General features: G+C 37.3%; 1 protein-coding gene across 8 annotated transcripts in view; it reads left to right on the forward strand.

Annotated features, from left to right (window-relative positions):
* TRPC4 (transient receptor potential cation channel subfamily C member 4) overlaps positions 1–26,942 on the forward strand; it is a 242,286-nt gene that overhangs the window by 68,389 nt on the left and 146,955 nt on the right. For all 8 annotated transcript variants that reach the window (XM_056125957.1, XM_056125958.1, XM_056125956.1 and 5 more), the window contains exon 2: positions 9,374–9,778. In XM_056125957.1, the coding sequence (XP_055981932.1) occupies positions 9,401–9,778 (378 nt within the window). In that variant the 5' untranslated portion in view covers positions 9,374–9,400. The remainder of the gene's footprint in view (positions 1–9,373; positions 9,779–26,942) is intronic.

The raw sequence follows: 26,942 nt of genomic DNA on the forward strand, positions 1-26,942 counted from the left end.
GCAAGGTAAACGCCCTACCGCTGTGCTATCGCTCCTAGAAAAAGGGTAGGGAGTGTCTTATGATGTGTCGCATGGAAAGCAGCCGCCTGGTCCAGGCATATGTTCATTCATATGTGAGGCTTGGTTTGAGCGTGTGCGAAAGCAGCCTGGAACATGGCGGCACTTGGGTAGTGATCGGCTGCTGGGGCTGGGTCCCTTGGGGCGGGGAGGGCTCTCTCTCATCCCACTCTGCGGTGCCCTGAGTGAAAAAAGCATGGGGAGGAATCCAGTGGCATGGTTATGGGGCCTCATTTTATGCTCCCTTCCAGGAAAACAGCTGTGAGTTCTGAAGGGTGGCTGAATGAGGAGATTGTGTTAAATGTTTCATAGAACAGTTTGAATAATGGAACTAGATGGTAAAATTGGTGAAAGTGACAGATGGGGGAAAGAAGTAAAGAGTCATGTTAAAAAAATGAGAGTCATAGGTATAACACTGGCAATATATGGCTGATGATAAAGAAAAGGCATCTCGGTGAACAACTGAGAGAGATATACAAGCTGAGATGAAACAGAGGGAACATGTCAGAGAACTCAAGTTAGCACAAGTTTTATTTCAAAGGCTCAGTCATTAATGGTTTCTAGAAGAAATATATAAGGTCTGAAAAGGCCAGTGTGCAGCTGGTAACACCCAGAACACTAACACCATCAAAATAAAAAAAAAAATGCTTATTCCATGTTGGAGATTCACAGTGTTAGAGTAAATGAGTCAATAGGAAGTGACATGGGAGAGAAAAAAATACCAAAGATGATTAAAATTTTAAAGTATAATGATGGGTCCAAAAGAACAAAAGCAACCGGTGTTGGCGTGGATGGGGTGAGAAAGGGACCCTCCTTCACTGCTGGTGGGACTGCCAACTGGTTCAGCCCTATTGGAAAACAGTATGGACATTTCTCAAAAAACAAGAAATTGAGCTCCCATTTGACCCAGCATTACCACTCCTGGGAATAGATCCCAGAGAGGAAAAAAAGGATAGTCGAAGTGACATCTGCACTTGTTTGTTCATTGCAGCACTGTTTACAAGAGCCAAAATCTGGAAAAAAAAACTTGAGTGTTCGAAAACAGTTGACTGGTTAAAGAAACTTTGGTATATCTACACAATGAAGTACTACGTAGTGGTTAGAAATGATGAAATCATGAAATTTACATACAAGCGGTACTACATGGAAAGTATCATGCTAAGCGAAATGAGTCAGAAAGAGAGGGATAGACATAAAAAGATTGCATTCATCTGGGGGACATAAAATAACAAAATAGTAGACCAGCAGGTTCACTCCATGGCTTGGAGACAAGCCGCATATGCTAGGGGAAAAGGCAGCTGGCATGGAGAAGGGAGCACCAAATAAAGGGTGTTGGGAGGATCCTCCCAGGATGGGAGATGCTACTGAAAGTAGACTATAACTGAACATGATTGCCACTCAGTGCCTCTTTTGCAAACCACAGCACCCAAAAGGAGAGAGACATCAAAAGGGAATGCCCTGCTATAGAGGCAGGGTGGGATGGGGTACTTGGCGGGTGGGAGAGATACTGGGATCCGTGGTGTTGGAAAATGGGCGCTGGTGAAGGGATGGGTACTTGATTGTGCAATTGAAACCGAAGCACAAAAATTTGTAAGTCTACAACTGTACCTCATGGTGTTTCACCAATAAAAATTTTTAAAAAATAATTGAGTTAAAAAAAATGTGCTGGAGCGATAGCACAGTGGTAGGGTGTTTGCCTTGTGCACAGCCAGCCTGGTCGAGCCAGGTTCGATTCCTCCGCCTCTCTCGCAGAACCCAGCAAGCTACCGAGAGTATCTCCCCCACCTAGTGTATTTGATATGCCAAACACAGTCACTTAATCACTTAAACACAGTAACAAGTCTCAAAATGGAGACGCTACTGGGCCCGCTTAAGCAAATTGATGAACAATGGGAGGACAGTGTTTGTTTTGTTTTAAAAAAATAAATAAGTAAATAAAAATAATGATGGGCACATGAGAACATTTGCTGGAAAAGAGTTGGAGAAGAGTCAGCTCACACAAGGAGGTTTAGGTATAAAACTTAGAAAAATGGGAATGGCTGAATGTTAGGAGAATAGCATCAGCAGGTAGAGTGGGAGAATTTGTTTTCTTTGACAAATGGAAGGGACAATTTAGTAGATCAGTCTGTGCATGTTTTTTCCATTTGAGTGGAAATTCAAAATTGGCATTTTACATATATTTTCTAAAACATGTTTTCCATAACTTAAAAACTAGAAATAAATGTTGTTTAAAATATTCCCATTGTCTGCCATTTTCTTTAATATGCACACTTTTAAAATCCAATATTTGATATTTAAAGTTTAGTGCTTCTTAAATCAAAAAAAGCATAATTTTAGTGTAAATATAATCTGAATTCCTTATTTAATATTCTCAAATTTCATAATACCTTAGTAAATACTACTTTTTTCTTTATTGATTAATGAAATATAATATATCTTTCTTTTCTTATTCACAGAAAAATCCCAAACCACTTTAAAGACAATTAGTAGTTCATTATGCTTTTAGAGTATCAAAAAAGAGAAAAAATTGGCAATTACCTTTTGGTAATATTAAGACATGAAACATTTAGTTAATGCTTTTTCTTCCTTTTTTGGTGTAAGACTTGTAACTACTGAAGTGTGCATATAACATCCTGTCTAAAGAAAGCAGGGAAATATATGGGTACAGAAGACTAGCAAAATTCATGCTTCAAAGTGGAATACACATTTTGACATGTGTAAAAACATATACTATACTGAAATCAAAAAAGAAATAATTGATTGTGAATATATTATTTCACAACAAATTCTGGGGAAAGTAATGATGTAACTTAAGTGTGTTTAGTAGAATGCTATTAAAAATGGGAGTCCTTATTTCAGATTTTCCATGAGATAACTTGTAAAATACATATTTCCCACCAAAAAAAGCTAAGGTATAAAAATTAAAGAAAAGATATTTGGGGAAATTTTACTTTCCCTTTTAATATCTTCTCAATTGGGAAGATACATGTTTTCCTTCATCGTGATTTTTGGAATTCAGTTTTCTGTATTTTCTATTCTTTAGGAAATGCCTTTAGGTCAACATAAATATTGGCAAGTTTTGTTTTCCAGTATATTTACGTTGCTCAGATAATTGTGTTATTTCTAACTAATGATGCTTGGCAATTTTAGAAGAGACTGCTATCAAAGTGTAGCTCTCCACAGTTTTTTAAAATGCTTCAACTATAGCACAGCGGGTAGGGCGTCTGCCTTGCACGCAGCCAACATGGCCGACCCGAGGGAAAATAAATTTTCTGTTAATTAAAAATTTACATTTCACTATTTGAGTTTTAGTTCATCACTTCCTATATCTTTATGACTCTTGAAAATGAAATTTGGTGAGGCATTTCACTTCTTAGGGGGGTAGGAAGGTTATATACAATTTCTCTAAATTGGCCTGCCCTGGAGTTCTCTTCTTACATAAAAATTAATCTGGGTGTTGTCACAAGGAAAGCATTGCCTTCTTCGTGGACCTTTTATATTCTTATTATGACCTTGACTTTCTCCTGTACACTCTCCTTTTCTAAAAGGGCATCCTCAGGCCTCAATTCCTCTGTTTCCAAAGAGCTCAGGATTTGCCTCTCAATGGGATATGGTCTTCATGCCTTTCGACAACTTCAGAGCTGGGGAATTTCCTTTTTAAGTTTTATTATTTTCCTAAAACTCATTACCAGCCTTCCATGGTTGTAGCTGCATTATTTCTCCCTAGAGGTTCCACCCACTTATTATCCTTCAGGGGTATATGGGTGAAGGTCCTCCTCTGTGATTTCTTCATGTTGACAAAAGGATGCAGATTCTGCATATGTAAGCCTGTGAGATCTCATGCTAATTTAGATAAATAGGGCCCAGGCAACAGTTCATTATATGTTACAGAATATCAAGACTAAAGGGATTGGGGTAGAGCACTATGACTCCTCAGTTAAGAACATGTCTGTCTTGCATGTAGGAGGCTAGAAATTCAGTTCCCAGCACTGCCACACATAGTAGAGTGTAATTTGATTGTTATTGGGTGTACCAACTAAGTTACAATTAAGTGTACATTCATCACAACAAAAGGGAAGGAGTGTGGAGGTAAGAATGCCAGAGTAAGAATATCTGACATATTTTAGAAAATTCTTCTGAACTTTAGAATTTCCAGTTTGCTTAATCTGTGAAAGGACGTTAATAAAATACTAAAACTAATACACCAGAAACAGATGATTATTAAGAAAGTTTCTATATTAGTTACCAACCAAATATTTAATGAAATTATGAGTAATCTGGATGTTAAAAGAAGAAACTTCAGTTTTTTTTTCATTTTTTATAATTTTATTTATTGAATTACCGTGAGAGCAGTTGGGTCTAAGTCTCGGTCATACAATGAAACACCCGTACCTTCACCAGTGCCCATTCTCTACCACCAAAAACCCCAGTATAACCCCATCCCACACCCTCCTCCTACCTGTGGGGCAGATGATTTCCAATTACTCTCTCTCTACTTTGATCACATTCAATATTTCGACACCAGACCCACCATTATTATTTGCGATTTTACCTCAACACTCAGATCTGCTGAAAAGGCAACAGTAGACAATTTGTGTTCTAGCTAGTTATGAATAACATATGATGTCACATGGCTGAGGTAGGGCCATGTGATTTTGAAATTCCGAAATTTTAACACTTAAATCTGGAGGGATTTCTGCCAAAAACCACTGGGTTTCTAGATTTGCTCTTGAGTCTCTGGGATCATGGCTGTTGAACAGCTTGATCAGGAGCCAGAGACGCCGTTCATGGGCGATGACTTGGGGTCTCATTGGGACGGGGAGACCAGAACCGGCTCCACCCCCATTCCGTGAGGCCCAACAAGTTTTGTCACTGTGGGTGCAGACCTGACTGTCCAATGGCCTCTGGTGGACAATGGCCACTGAGCCGCCAAGGGGGAGCAGGTGGAGGGACAGCACATTTTCTCCCCTGGGGTGGCCCGGCGACAGTAAACCTACTGTGTGGTCCAGACGCATTTCTGTCAAAAGCCGCTGGGTTTCGAGATTTGTTTCTGAGTCTTTGGGGTCAAGGCCATTCAGCAGCTTAGTCAGGAGCCAGAGGGTCCATTCGTGGGCGATGACTTGGGTCTCACTGGCATGGAGAGGACAGGACCACTTCCACCCCCATCCCGTGAGGCCCAACAAGTTTCATCACTGCGAGCCCAAGCCTGACTGTACAATGGCCTCTGAGGATGACGGCCACCGAGCCACCAAGGGGGAGCAGGCGGAGGGACAACACCCTTTCCTCCCTGGGGTGGCCCGGAGACAGTGAAGTACTGTGGGTTCCGGATGCATTTCTGCCAAAAGTCACTGGGTTTCGAGATTTGTTTCTGAGTCTCTGGGATCATGGCCATTAAGCAATTCAATCAGGAACCAGAGAGGCCATGCCTCCAATTATACAGCTGAGCCGGAGGTGGTTTGTGGGTGTGTTTCCCACATATCTAACTTTTGGCCGTTTACTTTCTTGGTAAACTTTGTCCCAAGTTTTTGGGGTCTGGCCAAAGGCACAGCAGCAATTTGGGGGTATCTGGAAGTCTGAAGGCACCATCAGGCTGCTGATGCACGCATCTCACAGGTACCGATTGACCTGCTGGCGGCACCATACCCCCGAACTTCACTTCTTGATATGTGAAATTGTTAATAAATTGAAGTAGTTTGCAAATAATGAGCAATTTTTCTTTGAAACAAAAACATGATAGAGACCTGAGTGAAAGTACTTTAGGGATGGCATTTGCCTTGTGTGTAGTCAAATTCTCTCTACCCCAGCTAGTCCCCTAAACCTATCAGGAGTGATCCATGAGCTCAGTCCCAGGAGTAAGCCCCTGAGCACTACCAGATGTGGCCCCCAAAACTAAGATAAAAAATCCATATGATAATAAAGGTAATCACATTTGTTAATATAATGCATGTATATTCTATAGGCAAGGATAAATTCAAATAAGATATGTTGGCTCATAAAAATATTAGGTCTGAAGAGATCAACTAAAAAGGACATAATAGATTTTCAATCCATTTTAGTATAACAAATGTGTACAAATAAACAGGTGCATTGAATATAAATGGCATGGAAAAATGGTTGAAATCACAAATATGAAATCAGCACAAACAAAGACACAACAGTCAAAATTTTATCTTTAAATTTGTATCACTGGTATGATATTAAGTATCATACGGTATTATGATACGGTATTAAGTATCATATGGTATTATGATATTAAGTATCATACGGTATTAAGTATCGTGGCCGCGTGACATCCTATTATGACATCTTATTATCTCATTCCTACTTTGGACAAACTGGCAGGCTACCGAATGTAGCCTGCCCACACGGCAGAGTCTGGCAAACTCCCCGTGGCATACCCAATATGCCAAATACCAGTAACAATTATGGGTCTCATTCTCCTAAAGAGCCTTGAATATAATCTCAGGGCTAGGATGAAGGAGATGTTACTGGGGCCTGATCAAGGCAATCGACGAATAACAGGATGATTTGTGATTTTTGATTTGTGGTATGATATTAAATTATATTTAATTGCAGCAACTTTCTTATTAAGTCGAGGGTGAGGGTTTTTTATGTGAAATAATTTATCTCCAATTATGTTTTTACTATAACACCCAAATAATATGCATTTTAAATGAGTATATTAGTAGCTTGTAGTATATTGTTTCATGATACAGAGGCAATATAATTAATATTTTCTCTTCATTTTGGGGGGGCTGGGCACATCGCTGTGCTCAGGGTTTACTCCAGGCTCTGCTCACAGGAATCATTCTTGGTAGGCCTTGTTTGAAACTATACAGTGTGCTGGGGGTCAAACCTAGGTTGCCCTCGTGCAAATCAAATTCCTTAGCCACTGTACATATGGCTCCTTCTCCTAGAAAAATAGCATTTTATTAGGCAAAAGGCACATGAAAAAATGCTCCACATAGCTAATCATCAGGGAGATGAAAATCAAAACAACAATGAGATATCATCTCACACCATAGAGACTGGCACACATTCAAAAGAACAAAAGCAACCAGTGCTGGCATGGATGTGGGGAAAAGGGATGCTCTTTCACTGTTGGTATGAATGCTGACTGGTCCAGCCTTTTTGGAAAACAATAGAACATTCCTTCAAAATCTAGAAATTGAACTTTCATATGACCCCACAATACCACTTCTGGGAATATATCCTGAGGGTGCAAAAATTCACAGTAGAAATGACATCTGTCCCTATATGTTCATTGCAGCACTGTTCACAATAGCCAGAATATGGAAACAACCCGAGTGACCGAGAACAGACAACTGGTTAAAGAAACTTTGGTACATCTACACAATGGGATACTATGCAACTGTTAGGAGATATGAAGTCATGAAATTTGATTATAAGTGGATAGACATGGAGAGTATTATGCTAAGTGAAATGATTCAGAAAGAGAGGGACAGACATAGACGGACTGAACTCATTTGTGGAGTATAAAATAACATAATATGAGACTGACACCCAAGGACAATATACACAAGGACCAGGAATATTGCTTCATAGTTGGAAACCTGCCTCATGAGTGGGGAGAGGAGGGATGGTGGTGATGGGGTGAGAAGGCATCTGGAATAGAGAAGGGATCACTAAGAAAATGAAGGTTGGAGGGATCTGTTGCGATGGGAGATGTGTTGCTGAAAGTAGATACAGGACCAAACATGATAACCTCTCAGAGTCTATATTGCAAAACATGGTGCCCCAAAGTAGAGAGAGAGTATGGGGGAAATTGTCTACCTTGGAGGCAGTGGAAGGGTGGGAAAGGGGGTGTATACTGGGGAGATTGGTGGTGGGGAATGTGCACTGGTGGAGGGATGGGTGTTTGATCATTGTGTAATTGTAACTCAAACATGAAAGCTTGAAAATATATCTCACAGTGATTCGATAAAATTTTAAACAAAGAAAATAGCATTTTGCAACATATCTGCTAATAATTTTTAAATCCTTCCTTGGAAAATAGATTAAACCTGATCATTAATATCATCAACATATATTATTCTCTTCAGTAAAATTAAATACAAAGGGAAAAGCTAAAATTAAGTATTAAACATTCCAGACTGTGTGGCTGCTTTATAGGACACTTTCTACCCAATTTTCATAATTGCCACACCATATTTGATGGGGTTCAGACAGTAGACAACAAATCATAGAGATAAATATATAAATATATGCCTCTTGGATAGCCCGGCAAGCTACTAAGAGTATCCTGCCCGCACTGGCAGAGCCTGGCAGGTTCCCCATGGCATATTCTATATGCCAAAACCAGTAACGACAACAGGTCTCATTCCCCTGACCCTGAAAGAGCCTTTTCATTGGGAAAAGATGAGTAAGAAGAGGCTGCTAAAATCTCAGGGTTAGAAGTAATAGAGACATTACTGGCACCCACTCGAGTAAATCGATGAACAATGGGATTACAGTGACAGTGACAAGTATTAAACTTACAGTAATAACACTACATTACAAGACAATATAAAGCTTTGCTAAAAGAGTGATATTCCACAATTTCACTGCATTATCTGGCTGACAAAGTTGACCGTTCTTATATATTACAAATATTACAGATAATCTCCAAAATGTACTACAGATAGCACTTTGGGATTTGTAGTTTCTGTTTTAGGTTTGCCAGGCTGTGATCAAGGGGTTCCATGGCCACTCCAAGCCATGCTTTACCAATCTGGTAGGTATTTCTATGTGAAGGCCAGAGTATGAGCAGCTGGGAGAGCCCTGCCCGCTGTATTATCTTCTGGCTATGAATTGTCAGTTTTGATGTAACAACTTGTCAAATATATTCTCTTGATCCCCACATGATCAGAATTTTTAAGCCCTACTCCTATCATTCAGTAATTATTATCTATTTCTATTATTTGAGGAAAGTTTTCAGAATTAATTAATCATAATATGTTGATGGGCTGGAGTGAAAGCACAGCAGGTAGGGCGTTTGCCTTGCATGTGGCCGACCCGGGTTTGACTCCTCTGCCCCTCTTGGAGAGTCCGGCAAGCTACTGAGAGTATCCTGCCTGCACGGCAGAGCCTGGCAAGCTACCCAGGGCGAATTTGATATGCCAAAAACAGTCTCACAATGGAGACGTTATTGCTGTCTGCTTGAGCAAATCAACAAACAATGGGAGGACAGTGCTACAGTGCTATAATGTTGATATTAGAATAACCATGAACTAAATGTGTTGCATAATAATTAAAAAATGTACTAATACAAATTTTTATTTTTTGTCTAATTTTTCATTTTTGTGTACCTTTTCAGAATTCAGGAAGTAGCATGGCATGAAACATGGCTCAGTTCTATTACAAAAGAAGCATTAATGCCCCCTACAGAGACCGCATCCCTCTGAGAATAGTCCGAGCAGAATCAGAACTCTCGCCATCAGAAAAAGCCTACTTGAATGCTGTGGAGAAGGGTGACTATGCAAGTGTCAAGAAATCTCTCGAGGAAGCTGAAATTTATTTTAAAATAAATATAAATTGCATCGATCCTCTTGGGAGAACTGCGCTTCTCATTGCTATTGAAAATGAGAACTTGGAGCTTATTGAACTACTCTTAAGCTTTAACGTGTATGTTGGAGACGCTCTATTGCACGCGATCAGGAAAGAAGTCGTCGGTGCAGTGGAACTGCTGTTGAACCATAAGAAACCAAGTGGAGAAAAACAGGTATGCACAAAATTATGCTCTTGATTTCATTTTCATTGCAGAATGTTTCTAAATTTTGATATTCCCCAATTTTCCAGAAATAGAAGTATTGGAAGAAAAACTATTATGCAGAAAAGGTTAAATATCTACAGTAGATCTTATTCCCTGGTAGCTACATCTACCTACACTGGCAAATTGAACTATTTCCCTTTCCCTCCCCCCCTCCCTCCCTGTCTTCCTCTTTTGTTTTCGGATCAAACCTTTGGTGCTCAATATTTATTCCTGGCTCTGTGCACAGAGATCTACTCCTGGTGATACTCCAGGGACCTTATGTCATGTCAGAGATTGTAACAGGGTCTGCTGGATGCAAGGCAAGCAATTTAATCTCTGTGTTAGCTTTCCAGATCCAGAAGCATTTCTACAAAACTCTCAACATATAATGTTATCAATGACGCATCATCTCTATCTTTAAAAATTAAAGATTTTTACCAGAGTTCTTGCTGTTATTAGAAGAGCTTTGTGATGGAATATCTCATGAAAAATTCCCTTATCTTCTTTGAAATGTGTGGCCCATTCTTATGTCATGCCATTATTCATCTCTTTCACTTTTCTGAGTGAAAACTTCCATAAAACAACAATTAATCCACAGTTGCAACACTTCTCTGTTGTTTTATGGGCATTTTGTTATTTGTGTTGTTAACTGGTTATTTCTATGTTACCTTACTAGTAAAACCTTTTTTTGATTGAATTTTTTCAAATTTCATTTCACCTTTCAAAATTGTACAACATTGACAGGTGTGAACAAACAATAGTAATATCTAAACCTAAATATCTAAAATAGTAATATCACATCATGTTGTAGCATTGTTTTATCTCTGTATTGTGGTAAATGCTTATATAGCAATGAGTAGAATCTCTTTTTTATCCCTATAAGTTCATTAATACTTACTCTGTCAACATGCTATTTTTGAAATTCCCTCCAAAATAAACCTGTAATATATCTGTATTTTCATTAGGTACCATGATCTAATATGGAGTACCTTCTTTCTTTATGTATGTGTATGCAATTAAGGCAGATGTGGGACTGTGGCCTGCATCACTTAGGTTTCAAAAAGTCTACATCACAAAATTACTATTAAGAGTGTTTCACATTATTAAATGTCCTTCTTAATTTTGTGATTCTAGATATCATTGGTCATGAATTTCCAAGTTTTTTAGTTGATGACATTTGGATTGGCCAAAGCAATTTGATGTCTGGAGAAGATATCTGCTATTATGAGAATGTTTGTTGGAAAACGTTCAACTTCTGAGCTAAATTCTAGTCTCACAAGTAGGTCCTGGCTCCTTAGAGGCACTTGATCTGAACCCAGGTTATTAATAAAAGGCAGTAAAGGTTTGCAATCTGCCAGGAGTCTGACATATCCCAGACTATGTGTCTCTGGAAGATTTCTCTTGTATCAGTCTGCTGAACAAACATTCCTTCTCTATTTGTACATTCTAGAATTCCTCCTCAGTGAAGGTACTCAGAATAAACAAAAATTGTTTCTATTTTCTTGAACTGTATATTTTTTAACTAAGATATTTTATTATCTCTTTATAAAATATATCTTGTGGTAATCCCTTATATCAACAAAATTTTTAGTCAACCTACCTCAGAGTCTCTGGTGTCTTGTTTAATAAAAGTGAAGCTTTTTTATACAAGGTACCAAAAGATGTCCTGAGGCTAAAGGGTGCAGTAAAAGCCCATTAGAACTAAACTGCTTACTGTTGATTTTATTCAATAACACATTTAGTTAGTCATAACCAGCATCTTTTGGAATAGCAATGTGTTGTGGGTAGAAAATATGTTCTTGACAACAGTTATTTTATCTCATAATTTGTAATCTTTTTGATAATTCTCATTATCATTAAAAGTCTTTTGGTTTATTATAATTCTCCTAAACTCCTGTTTCATTGTTATCACTTCAAGACTTTGTTGAAATCATTGAAGCTGAGGTTAAAAACTTATAACTCATAATATTCATGTGAATAAAGTAAACATAACATCTAAAGTGAGTCAAGGAAGTGATATGGTATAGAAATCATATCAATCTGATATTGGAAGACCTACTAAAAATTAGAATTGACATATATCTGGTAATAAGGACCTTGGATAAAATAAAATAATCTGGATTACAATAACTTTAGCATTGACTTCTCTTCTTGTCCTTAAATATTATTTGAATATTTATGTTGTTAGTATGTAAATAATTCTCCAATATAGCACCAGTTGTAAACATTTTGGTTTGGCTAGATAGTAAATGGACATGAGAAACAGTTCCTTTAAGATTAAATGCAGACCTTCATAACCTGTGTTTGAAGTGTTTTAATTTTTCTCATAAAAGTTTCTCATATTTCACTTTTATCATAAAAGTGAAGAATGAGTATCTCTTCATATAGAAGTTACATTGAAGCCTATTAAGCAGAAAGTAGTTCTATTAAGCAGAAAGATGGAATATTATGTCCTTTTTCTAAGATTTATTCTTTCCTTGAATCGGAAACTATTGTTCTCTGATTATCTTATTCAATTTATTATCTTATTCAACTTATTACAAAAAATCTTATTAGTTTTATTTCTCTATAGGCAAGAAAAAGTGATTTCTAAGTTCCCTTTTGCATCAATTACCTGGATAGTTGACTTTTAATTATTTCTAGCAGACCTTTCTTTTTGATGTCTTATAAAACTAGATTACATTTTCATTATAACTGTGTCAGTAAATGTTTATCAGATACAATTTGCTGTGACATTCTTCACTTAACGCTTCATGATGCTTCTCAATCTTTAACATCATTAGAATCATTGTGAAAGTTTATTAATACATACATTACTAGCTTCTACTCCCAGAGTCTTTGATATAGCAGTCTAAAATGGGGACCTGGAACTTATATTTCTAAAAAGTATCAAACAATGCTAACACTGCTGGTTTAGAGACGAAACTTTAAAACACTAACTTAACGGTCTGGAGGGATAGTACAGCGGGTAGGGCATTTGCCTTGCATGCAGCTGACCAGATTTTGATTCCCATCATCCCATATGGTCCCCCTGAGCACTGCCAGGAGTAATTACTGAGTGCAAAGCCAGAAGTAATCCCTGTGCATTGCTCAGTGTGTCCCAAAAAAGAAAAAAAATTAAAATAAAAAGTAAAACACTAAAAGAAGTTCAAAGTTATGGAATAGCTATAGCTGTATATTTTGTATTAGTTGTGTGTAAAATAATAACCTGGATTTAGGACATTTATATTAATTCTCTTAACTATTTAATATTAAACATTAACTACTCTGTCACTGTCACTGTCCTCCCGTTGTTCATAGATTTGCTCAAGCAGGCCCAGTAACATCTCCATTTTGAGACTTCTTGTTTCTGTATTTGGCTTATCGAATACATCACGGGTAGCTTGCCAGGCTTTGCTGTGTGGGCAAGATACTCTTGGTAGCTTGCTGGGCTCTCCAGGAGGGGAAGAGGAATCGAACCTGGCTCGGCCGGGCTGGCTGCACACAAGGCAAATGCCCTACCGCTGTGCTATTGCTCCAGTGTTTGCCTTGCAAGCGACCAACATGGCCAACCAGAGTTCGATTCCTCCAAGAGTATCTCTCCTGCACAGCAAAGCCTGGCAAGCTACCCATGATGTGTTCGATATGTCAAATACAGTAACAATTGTCACAGTGGAGATGTTACTGGGCCTGCTTGAGCAAATCAATGAACAACAGGAGGACAGTGACAGTGAAACATTAACTAGTATCTAAGTAATATTAAATATTAATATTTAAGTAATCATAAACGAAGTAGTATTTAATATATTAATTTCCCAGTTGATGAAAGTATTTATGATATTTTTATTTATATAAGGTGATAAATTATGAAAGCATGTTATGTAAAATATATTTAATATTAATTTTCATTGGGAACATACCTTATAACATATATAAAGTATGCATCACTGAAAATGAACTTGTATTTGTACTACATTATATTCACACTAATAATTCAATTCACTTGATCCCTTTTATCTGATTTACCCACACCCCCTTCCCATTACTGTCTGGTAACCACTGATTGTTATTATAGCCTACATGTTTATTTTTAAACATTTATTGTTGAGATCTAAAAAATCATATTTTATAACTTTGAGAGATCTTGGGAGTATTGAACCCAATAAATTTGTTTTACAAAGAAGTGGAAAGAAAGAAGAAAACTATGGTTTGTGATTTTATCTGAATGAAAGGATTTATAGCAGGCAGCTAACTGAAATAGTCTGAGTGATAATAATCATAATAACAACAGCAATGATAACACTAGAAAACATGGAGTCTGTCATTGTGCTTATAGTTGTGATAAGAAATTCATTTGTGTCATCTCATTTAGTTTTCACTTTATCCTATGAAAGTAATTCTATTGTTCTCTCAGTTTTGATGGGGAAGTAAAGGCATAAAAAGCTTAAGTAACCTGTTTCAGGTAAAAAAATATGTATCATGATGGAAATCAATAGTCACAAAAGAGGGGCTGGAGCAATAGCACAGAGGGTAGAGCGTTTGCCTTGCACGCGGCCAACCCAGGTTCGATTTCCAGCATCCCATATGGTCCCCTGAGCCCTGCCAGGAGTGATTCCTGAGTGCATGAACCAGGAGTAACCCCTGTGCATCGCTTAGTGTGACCCAAGAAGCAAAGAAAAAAAAATAATCACAGAAGATAAGCATTATACTGCTCTGGCACCAGACTCTCAGCCAATTTAGATAAAGTAATTTAAATCATCGGTTCATTATTCTGCTTAAAATTGCATTAGACAAAAATAAAGGAGTCATATCATCTACATATTTAGGCTGTCTCAGTCTGGATTTCATAGCCATTTATAATTTGGTTGTTTAGTAAATATTAAGGGACAAGGTAGAGTGCTGGGAAAGTAATGTTATTGATAGAAATGCTGACTTAGTGTTGTCCAACATTCACTAACAAGTATAATTCTAAGTCTTGAATCTTGGTCTATGAGGATCATTTTAATGTTTGCTCCTCAATTTTTCATTAAGTTAAAATTCTATAAAATTATTTCCATAGCTTAAGATGTAACAAAAATATATCTTTATTATTGTATATGCCTTTATATTAACAACTGTGATAAGTATACAAAATATTCTGAGATCATCAAGTTAAGCATTAGTAGTTTACCCTCCAGGGTGCTTGACTTATGGGCTTTTTATTTTAATAATAAAGACATTAGATAAACAAACCTCAGAGATAGGAAAAGAGAATTTAATTCGCTTTATACTCATTCCCTCTTGGTGCACATAGGGGATTAAGATAATGATTTTAGTAGATTTACTAATACAATAGTGACTTTAGAAGTATTACCTAATATGTCGCCAGAAATGAGTCTGAAATAGGAGATTGGCATTATCATTTTGATGTAGATATCCATTTAGCCTAATATATACTGTGCTGATGGAAAATGAAGACCTATTTTAGTTTGCATAAATGCTAATGCATATATCCCTAGTTATTGGCAGAGAATCATTGTTTTGTAAATAAATCTATAACTTCACATTGACTTCATTTACATTGCTTCAAGTCTCAGTTACCCTGAAAATGTTTACTATCTTACTCTTGCATTCATTTAGTTGTCCTAATTGGCCTCCAAAGGAGCTAATTTGTCTTCTGTAGACTCAAAATTCATATGATGCATATTAAATGATACTGTGTGTGCTAAGTGTTCTTTGGGCTCTACTTTGAATGTTATCCCTGCAGAATGAAAGCAGTTTTACTTTCATCGGTGGTTAACCAGTGAAATTTGTTCTTATCTTTGTTTTATTATAACCCAATTACTGATAGGAAGTGAACCTAATTATATTTACAACCGGGATCTTAGGTACCATCAAAATTTAGTGAAAATAAAAACAAGAAAGAAAGAAAATTATAGTAAATTATTGGCAATTAATTTTCTAAAATCAAAGTAGTATAATAAAAGTAGTAAAAAAGCATAATAAAGTAGCAATTATAGTGAAGTAGAAAGCAAGCAATAAAAAGATGGTGAAGCATTAAGCGGGAATAGTATCAAAATATTAATGCCATTGTGAGATATACATAGATAAGTCTTCGATTATGCTTTGTACTTGATATTCTATCACTAGAGAATTTACAGTATTTGCTTAACTATAATTATTATGAAAAATAACCCTAAATGAATCTTTAGATGTAGCAAACAATGTAATGTATCTTTGTTAACAGTAGTTTGGAGGTCCAAAAATTAAATTGAACCTTATTATTCCACAGCAGGGAGTTTAAAAGCTATTACCCCCATGGGGTATGGATTGTGTTTAGTCATCTGGCAAATGGAAATCTTGAAAGATCTGAAAAATTATGTCCTGAATGAAATTATTTTATTTATTTACTTATTTATTATTTGGGGGCCACGCTTGGCTGTGCTTAGGGCTTAACCTGGTTCTGCACTCAGGGATCACTCCTGGAAGTCTCAGGGACCATTTAGGGGACTGAAGCTTAAAAATGGGTCAGTTGCATGCAAGAAAACTTCCCTAACTGTTGTACTTTCTCCAGCCTCTTAATATCCACTTTTAAAGTCTTTACAGGGGGCCAGGGAAACTGCGTTCTTTGTTTGGTTTGGGGGCCACAACTGGCAATGCTTATGGCTTACTCCTGGATCTGTGCTTAGGAATTACTACTGGCAGGTTTAGTTAACCATAGGGGATGCCAAGAATCGAACTCAGTCAGGGGCATGCAAGACAAATGTCCTCCCCATGGAACTGTCGCTCCAATTCCATTAAAAGACTTTAAAAGATGATTTCTGCTACACTGTCAATACAAGTTTCTTAAGCGAACTGCTCCTTCTGAGTCATCAAATAATGTAGCATTTAATTTTTCTATTTGCATTACTTTTTTCTTTAATCTGAAGACTAGCAAATTCTAGATAAATAATTCCTAGACATGAGGTCCTGCTATTTTCTCTTATCGTTCTGCACTTATTATGAAAATAAAACATTATACATGTGTTATTAATGTACCTGGAACCCATAAAAATGCATAGCTGTTAGCCCTTTCAAAACTTAAAGGGGTTAAAAACTAATCTCAAGCAATCAAACAAATCTCCAAGCTTTAAGGCATAGCTGTTCCACAATGAAATACGTACAAGAGAGAAACCTGATTCTTTATTTTCAGACTAAGAGAGTGATATACAGCAAAGAAAGCCACAAAGGATTGAGTTTGAAATCCCATTTTTGTAATCTCAGGTAATCATTTGGTCTTTTGAGCCTTAGCTTTTTCAAAACTAAGAGATAGATTATAGTTCCTATTCTCCATGCACTTGCAAAGATTAAGTGGCTAATACACTAAGGTGTTTAGCATTAACAGAGCTCAGTGTATGTAAATATCTCTGTCTTGATGCCCTTTAAGCATTTTACATTTACTAAGTTAAAAATATAATAATGCATATCTTCACCAAAGAACTTAAATATTTCTCAAAGTAAGTGCATTGTGAAGTGTCTGCTTGGAAGAAGAAATGAGTTTATGTAAAAGTAGCACTGTAGCACTGTCCTCCTATTGTTCATCAATTTGCTCGAGCGGGCCCAGTAACGTCTCCATTGTGAGACTTGTTGTTACTGTGTTTGGCATATCAGATACGTCACAGGTAGCTTGCCAGGCTTTGCCGTGTGGGTGAAATACTTTCAGGGCTCTCCGAGAGGGGTGGAGGATCGAACCCAGGTTGGCTGGGTCTGCCACATGCAAGGCAAATGCCCTACCCACTGTGCTATCGCAAAGAGAGTAAAACTAGACTTTTATTGTGAGCTTTGGAGAAAAATTTTTTGAATTCAATTAATTTTTGTCTCATTCATTATAAACATTGTGATTAAATCTGAAAGTAATGTGATGTCTCAGTAAGCAATATATTTGCTGAACTTATTTATTTACATAAAAATTATAAACATTTGAAAAGTTGCAATTAACAAATAGATAAAGTATTGATAGAATGGATGCATTACAAGTAGTATAAAATTGCGTGTTAACATTAGGATGTCTCATAACTGCTCTTGAAATATCCTTCAACTTACTACATTTACTTATTCTCTGAGTAGAAACAAGGTGGGCGAGTTATATTACTTTACAATCTGTAACTCAAGAAAATGAAGATTAATGAAGAATTTTAAAAATTCATTTTAAGAATCAATGTTAAACTGCTTTCAGTTACATTACCACCATTTATCCTTTTTGCAATAATTATCTGATCAGTTAACATTCAGATATATTAACGTTATAATGTACTTTTATTTGAGTTCTATATAAGTAACATTTGATAATAATTTCAGACTGTAAATGTGCTGAATGACTTATCTGATAGAGCTTTCAGAAAAATGTCATACCCTCCCACAAGAAGTGGGTGGTGTGGAGAGGGTAAGAAATTCATAGTTGGCAAACTTATCAACCGGATGAATAACTTAGTTTTCCTTAAATGAAATCATGACGAAGGAATGGAGTGTGTTTAAACTATTCTAGATGATTAACTCCTCAGACATGTAACCTAATCTCAATTTTCTTTCTTCATTTCTGGGAGCTCTTAGGGAAAGTTTATAGATTTGTTCATTTTGGAGATTCAAATTTAATCGTTAAGCAACACACTAGACCATTAGGAGTATGCGGATTTTTAGTTTGTTTATTTGCTTGGGGTTCACTTTCAGTGGATCTTTGGGCTTGCTACTGACTCTGTGCTCAAGAATTACTCCTGGTGCAGGTTGTGTAATCAGATGGGTTGCTAGGGATGAAACCAAGGTTAGCTTTTTGTAAGCAAGCACCCTATCTACTATACTATCTCTCTAGCCCAGATGTATGTGAATTTTAACACAATAGCACCATGATGAATCAAATCTAAAATAGAAATAATTATTTAGACAATTATTTAGAATGTATAAATTATCCACATGCCCTCCATTCTGCATAGTAATAGAAATTACTTAATCAGCAGTACTTTGAACAATAGTTCTCAAAAGAATACTTAAATTTGTAAAAGCATACAACTAGAAGTTACCACAAAATCTGTTATATTTTACTTACAAGATTATAATGAGCATTATTAATAATGACAAAATTGAGTATATCAGGTTTATCTTTTTGATTATTTTGAGCCACACCTAACTGTAAAGTAAAGTAAAGGCCCTCCCGTTGATCATCGATTTGCTCGAGCGGGCCCAGTAATATCTCCATTGGAGACTTTGTTGTTACTGTGTTAGGCATATCGAATACGTCACAGGTGGCTTGCCAGGCTCTGCTGTGCGGGCGAGATACTCTCGGTAGCTTGCTGGGCTCTCCGAGAGACGCGGAGGAATCGAACTCGGGTTGGCCATGTTGGCTGCGTGCAAGGCAAACGCCCTACCGCTGTGCCATCGCTTCATACTCAGGGCTTTTATTCTGGCTCTGAATTCAGGGATCAATCTTGGTGTTTCTCAGGTATAAAATTCAGGTCTGTGGCATGCAAGGTGAGCACTTTACCTTTTCTGACCCATCAGATATTCTTTTAATTCTATTTTACATTGTTCCTCAGGTAAACCACATAATAATCTTTGTCAAATTCTTTTCTTGGCGCCATTTTCAGAGAATTTAATCAAACTCGGCCTCAGTAGCTAAAGAAACATATTAACTCATGCTCTCCTCCCAGGATGATGCAAATTGTATCAACCCACATAGATGCAAATTGTAGCATGTAACCTTCAAATGCAGGCTTAGGAGCTTGAACATTTTTCTCATTAGTTCCATAATCAGCAATGGGGTGAAATGGGGAATAAATGTATGAGTAGAGAATAAAGTAACTCTTTTTTACCCCCTCCCATGTATTTTATATTCATTAAATTGATTCCACCCATTTTTTACAGTCTTTACAGATAGGGAAATTGAAACAGAGTACAGCTTTTCTTCTTTTTTTTTTCTTTATGGGTCACACCCAGCGATGCACAGGGGTTACTCCTGGCCCTGGCTCTGTACTCAGGAATCACTCCTGCCGGCCGGTACTCGTGGGACCGTATGGAATGCTGGGAATCGAACCCAGATCGGCCGCATGCAAGGCGAATGCCCTACCCGCTGTGCTATCACTGCAGCCCCTGAGGACAGCTTTTGTTGTTTTCTTAACCCATAGTCTTCATTTACTTAGCAGTCTGGTTCCTTTGGCAGGACAGCACTACAATCTCAAACCTCCTAAGCATCCTGTAGCCCAGAGCAGCATAGGAAAATCCATGGCCTTGAGCTTGAAATTTCTTTCACCACACGTTCTTCACTGACTCTTAAGTAAAAGTAAAAGTAAAAGTAAAGGCCCTCCTGTTGATCGTCGATTTGCTCTAGCGGGCCCAGTAACGTCTCCATTGGAGACTTTGTTGTTACTGTGTCTGGCATATCGAATACTCTCGGTAGCTTGCCGGGCTCTCCGAGAGGGACGGAGGAATCGAACTCGGGTCGGCCATGTTGGCCGCTTGTAAGGCGAACGCCCTACCGCCCTACCGCTGTGCTATCGCTCCAGCTTCACTGACTCTTAAAGTGCTTTAAAATTCCTATTCTAATAAAACCTGCTGCCTGATTTTTCTCAACTCCCATTAAATTATTATAAGAGATTGGCATTGATTAGAACACAGTGCCAGCACACAGAAACTGCTGGAAAGAGAATATAAAGAGTACATGAGTGAGTGTGGGGAGATTGCATGCCATGCCATGCACTTTTCAGTGCCATCCTGCGCTTATGCAGTTGGTGGAGGAACTGAGGTAGTTTTCTTCTGAGCAGAGACTGATGACCGGACACTGCATTTAGTCCCCATTTCTCATGTTGAGGTCAACTATCTTGCGTACTGCACCAACACTTTTCCTTATTTTCTATGGTATGAATTGTGAGACCTTGATTTCATTAATATTGCTCTTCTTTGACTGTCATAGAGCATGTATATATTTTCATACTCTAAAATATACTTGATATTTTAATATAATTTGACTGCTTTGAGAGGTTCACAGTAGAAAGATATGTGTTGATGTTTATACTTCACTTTTGAATGTACATACCTCAATGTGTATCATATAGGCATATGCAATTGATACTGGCATAGACATGATTTACAGTAACACTTTAAGTTAAACTTCAGCCATGCTTTCATTTCTATATCCTCCCCTTAAAATTAATTCATTAGACTGGGATATGGAGGAAGGGATGGTATCAGAAAGAGTCCCTTAAAATTAAAAAAAAAATCCACTATGTATTTCGTAAAACATCAATTTATCACTGGAGAGTGTCTGATTAATTAAACACCAACATTCTACCCCTAACCTCCAGTTCTTTTATGGGGAGGGGTGGTGCTGAAGGGCCTGTGAACTTACAATGGTGATAATTGAACTAGGAATGTTGCCCTACTAGTTTGGTGCTTGGGCCTGGTAATGCAGCTGCTTTGGGGGCAGGGTGTTGCTTGGTGTCACCAGGAATAATCCTATGAGAAGGAGTTAAGGTGCTTGTCTTGCACACAGCCAATTCTGGTTTGATTATTGACACAGCATATGCTTGCCTGAATATCACCAGGAGTGATCTCTAAGCACAGAGCCATGAGTAAATCCTGAGCACAGCTGGGGTGATATCCCCCTCCCTCCAAAAATATACAACAGGAAAGAACACTTTAAGAGACAAAGAGTGGCAGGAGACATCTCTCCATAGAATCCTTCCACCCCATACCTGCATCACTAAAAATGTAGAAGGATTTCTTTTACAGCAAAAGATAAAACCAAAAATCTTGATCCTTGTTTATCCATAATACCACATATGGTGCTCAGAGCACTGCCAGCAGTGATCCCTGAACATAGAGTTAAGAGTAAGCCCTGATAATAGCACTAAGAAGTACAATGGTAGACCTAGATCTCTGATTAATGTAGATATAAAAATCCTCAACAATAATAGTATAATATATCATGGTACCTCAAATAACATCCTCAACAAAATGTTGGCATATCTAATCTACCAGTATATCAGAGAAATTATATACTATGACCAAGTGGGTTTCGTTGCAAGAATGTAAGGGCAATTTAGTATATACATATAAAAAAAGCTAAAAATTAGATATGTCAACTGATGCTTAAAAATTTAGATAAGATCTGACATCTATTCATAATTAAAACTAAAAACACTGTTAGAGTCAATTCCAATAAATAACATTATTTAATATCAAATAATAGTTTTCTAAAAATCTAGATAATAATGTATTGTAATATAATAAAGGCCAGATATAAAAATATCACCGCTAACACCATATTCAAGGCGAAAAAGCTCAGAAACAACACAAAGCTACTTACCACCGCTATTTTATACATAGCATTGGAAGTCCTATTAAAGTTATCTAGCAAGAAAATACATAAAGAGAACCTAAATTTAAAAAAGAAAACTAAGTAAAAGTCTTTTCTCTTTGCCTGTTAATATGAATAGAAAACCCTGAAGGCTCTACCAAAAATTAATACTAATATAAAAATTAATACTAATAGAAAAAGTGGCAAAATTCCTAATTTAATTATCACCATCGTAAGTCCACAGACCCTTATAAATAAATACAATAGAGGCCAAAAGTCAATATTAAGATAATATTGTATGTTTATGCACAAATAATAAATTAGATTGAAAACATAATGCAATAAATAATATTTACAAATATTTGACATGTATGAAAGTACACTTTGATTGGGAACAAATATGTGGAAAATGGTTTGACCTTTTATGCCTTTTGTTTTATTTTGGGGTCACATTCAGCAGTGTCCAGAGATTAGTCCTGGCTCTGTACTCATGAATCACTCAGGCAGGGGTGGGAAGACCCTATGGGGTGTCATGGATAGAATCCAAGTTGGCTGTGTGGAAGGCGATCATCCTATCCACTGTACTGTTTCTCAAACTCCAATATTTTGTTAAAAGAAATAGAAGACAGAATATTTGGAACAATATGTCTCATTCATATACTGGAGGTATTGCATTTTTAAATATGTACATATTACCTAACCCAATTTAAGGAATAAATCTTTTAAACACAGTAGCATTTTTTAAGAAAATAGAATAAACAGTTCTGAAACCTTCATGAAGCACATAATCCCACAAATTGTGAGAACAATGTGACAGAAGCAAAATAGATTATAGAATTGAATTCTGATTTCAAACTCTACTAGAAAACAATGATAATCAAAATAGTATGGCACAGGGACAAAACTAGACACAGTGCAATGAATAAGAGATCTCAGAAATAAACCCAAATATTTACGGAGGCTTAATTTATCACAAAGATGCTAGAAATGTATACTAGATAAAAGAAAACTTCTTCAATCAATGATGTTGGGAAAACTCAAGAGCCACACTCAAAATAATGTGATGAGATCATTAGTTAAAAATCACACACAAGAAGGAACTCAAAGTGGGTAAAGAACTTGGATATAAGTCCTGCAACTATAAAATGCATAGAAGTAAATATAGTAGATGCATAACAGGAGATATACCTGAGAGATATTTCTGGGGATTCAGCTACTATAATCAAGGAGTACAGAAGCAAAAATAAATAATTGAAACTACAACCAACTAAAAAGTTTTTACAAAGTGAAAGAAATTAGCGTCAAAGCACAAAGACAACTTAACAGTTGGGAAAATATATTTGCACACCATATGTGTGCCAAGTGTTTGTATCCAAAATATATGAAGTTGCACCACTAAACAACAACAAAATAAAACAAACAGTTCAATCAAAGACTGGGCAAAAAAATACGTAAATAAGTGCTTTCCATTGACACGTGAAAATGTATGAACTTCACTGCAAGAACCTTTTGGATGGCTCTGTCCCAAAACAACTTCCTTTATGGATTTCATTTGGACTTCGTAGGCAGTAATCACTCATTGCACTTGGAGGCTTAGAGCAGAGGTAGCTGCCAACCTGACTTCACCCTTCTACAAAGAAATCCTCTTCACATAATGAACGTCTATCTCCTTCCATTAATTTTATTCTGAATGGGAATTATTGAACTCTAAATGGGGAGTTCAAGAATTTTGAACTCTGGGATTTCTCATCTGCTGTCACTGGTACCCATAGAAACTTCATCTTGAACATATTGTTACTGTATAAAATGCAACTCTCATCACTTTAATAGATTGGTTTTTCCTCCCTTCTTCTATATATACCCAAGAGTTTCTGACACATGGAATGTGTTTATTAAATGGTGACTAAATTTAAAAGAACTAGAGACTTCCTAAGTGTTGAAACTCTATTGTTAAGTTTTCTCTTCCCTGAGATATAAAATGAATTTCACCAACAAATTAATTTTTCTTTTAATTTTTTTCCTTTTTATATTTTTCTAAATATAAGCACATGCACAAGCACACCTTTTATAATAAAAATAATGAAAAAGGAAACTGCTTTTCTTTTTTTTTTTCATTTTTTATAATTTTATTTATTGAATCACCATGAGAGCAGTTACAAAGTTTCGGGTAACTGCTTAGCAGTTTCGGGTCTAAGTCTCGGTCATACAATGAAACACCCGTACCTTCTCCAGTGTCCATTCTCCACCCCCAACAACCCCAGTACACCCCCATCCCACACCTTCTCCCTACCTGTGGGGCAGATGATTTCCACATTACTCTCTCTCTACTTTGATCACATTCAATATTTTGACACCAGACCCACCATTATTATTTGAGATTTTACCCCAACACTCAGATCTGCTGAAAAGGCAGCAGTAGACAATTTGTTTTCTATTGCTGGTTATGAATAACATATGATGTCACGTGGCTGCAGTAGTGGCCGCGTGATTTTGAAATTCATGTTTTTTTCCCCTTTATTTTATTTTATTTTTTTTTACAGTTGTAGATTTACAATTTTTTGTGCTTTGGTTTCAATTATACAATGATCAGATACCCATCCCTCCACCAGTGCCCATTTTCCACCACCATGGATAATATCCCTCCCACCCCCATCCCCCCATCCCCCCTGTCTCTGTGGCAGGGCAATCCCCTGTGTTCTCTCTCTCCTTTTGGGTGTTGTGGTCTGCAAAAGAGGCATTGAGTGACAAACATGTTCAGTCCATAGTCTACTTTCGACATGCATCTCCCCTCCTGGGAGGATCCTCCAAACATCCTTTATTTGGTGCTCCCTTCTCTATCTGAACTGCCCTTTCCTCTAGGATACCCGGCTGGCCTCTAAGTTATGGAGTAATCCTCCTGGTGCTGATCTCAGCTATTCTTGGGTATTAATCTCATACTTTGTTACTTTATATCCCCCAGATGAATGCAATCTTTCTATGTCTATCCCTCTTTCTGACTTTTTCGATTAGCATGATACTTTCCATATTGTACCACTTGTATGTAAATTTCATGACTTCATCATTTCTAAGAGCTACATAGTACTCCATTGTGTAGATGTACCAAAGTTTCTTTAACCAGTCATCTGTTCTTGGGCATTCAGGTTTGTTCCAGTTTCTGGCTATTGTAAAGAGTGCTGCAATGAACAAACAAGTGCAGATGTCACTTCGACTATACATTTTTGCCTCTCTGGGATATATTCCCAGGAGTGGTATTGCTGGGTCAAATGGGAGCTCAATTTCTAATTTTTTGAGAATCGTCCATACTGTTTTCCAGAAGGGCTGAACCAGTGGACATTCCCACCAACAGTGAAGGAGTGTCCCTTTCTCGTCACATCCATGCCAGCATCGGTTGCTTTTGTTCTTTTGAATGTGGGCCAGTCTCTGAGGTGTGAGATGGTATCTCATTGTGGTTTTGATCTGCATCTCCCTGATGATTAATGATGTAGAGCATTTTCTCATGTGCTTTTTTGCCATTCGGATTTCTTCTTTGAGAAAGAGAAACTGATTTTCTTAAAATCATAGATAGCTTCTAAGAATTGTAAGAGAGTCTAATGGCTATTGGAGCAATTTCCAATTTATTATATTTTTTGTGCTAGGCACAGGTAATATAGAATCATTTTCACTTCTTTCTCATTTTTGGGCCACACCCTGCAGATTTATCTGGAGATTATCTGAGGAGATTATCTGGTGTCAGAAGTATGTGGCTAATGGGTGTGATCCCTGAGTCACAGGAGACTGGGGGAAGCAGGCAGAGGATCTCTGTTCTGGGTCTCCTTGAGTCCAGAGTCCAAGGTCACAACGTTCTGCATTATCTGGCTCCCATGGGACTTCATTCCTGCGTGAGGCTCCGCCTGAGCATCCGGAAAGCTGCCTGGAGCATGGCGGTGGTTGGGCAGTGGAGGTCGGCTGCAGGGGCTGAGTCCCTTGGGGTGGGGAGGGCTCTCACCTGCCCCACAGCCTGGTGCGGAGTCTGGTGGAATGGTTCTGGGAGCTTCCTTTTATACTCCAGTCTGGGAGGAGCATCTGTGAGTTCTGGAGGGTGGCCAATGAGATTATCACATTCATAAGCCACACCCTGCTGGCACCTCTCTCAGTTATTATGAGCATTAGAAATATATGTCATATAAAATGCCTAGCATATTTACATATCATTTATTGTTATTATCGTCATCACTTCAGAGCAAAGTATGCTAATTTTATCTATATGTACAAGTTGACATTTGTGTCACACTTCTAAATTGTTATGATTAGGTTTCAAATATGCTTAAGCAGACTACAAGTCAACCTTGTTGGATTCTAATGATCAGTTCTGATGAAAGACTCAGCATGATGATTACAAGGAATGAGAATCTGAGATTCATATAGATTGTGGATACAGTAGGCTTATTACTTCTGACATGTCTAGAAGTAAAAAAAGATAATGAGCAAACAATTAAGATAATCCAAATCCCAACAGAGAGAGTTCATGTGATTAAAAGAATAGGTTAACTCTGAAAAAGAATAAAAAAAGGAAAACATAAAGACAATCACTGGAAATCATATAATAAAATAATAAAAGGTTCCTTTGGGGACATTGTCAGGGATTAGGGGATATATTTTCAGAAGATACAACACTAAAATTCTGTTTGTTTGAATAAAGGTAGTGTACCTTAATTGACACTGTATATTTATAGATCAAGCTTGTTTTGTCCATACTTGAGGAAAAGACTGCCATCTGGTGAATACTATCTGGCATGAATTTAGGAGTAAATTACAGACTTCATTTCTTAGAAGATTACAAATTCTTCACTTTGCAACATTAGCAAAGGTTTA

The sequence above is a fragment of the Sorex fumeus genome, unplaced genomic scaffold (assembly GCF_029834395.1).
Source record: "Sorex fumeus unplaced genomic scaffold, SorFum_2.1 ptg000061l, whole genome shotgun sequence".
Classification (NCBI taxonomy): domain Eukaryota; kingdom Metazoa; phylum Chordata; class Mammalia; order Eulipotyphla; family Soricidae; genus Sorex; species Sorex fumeus.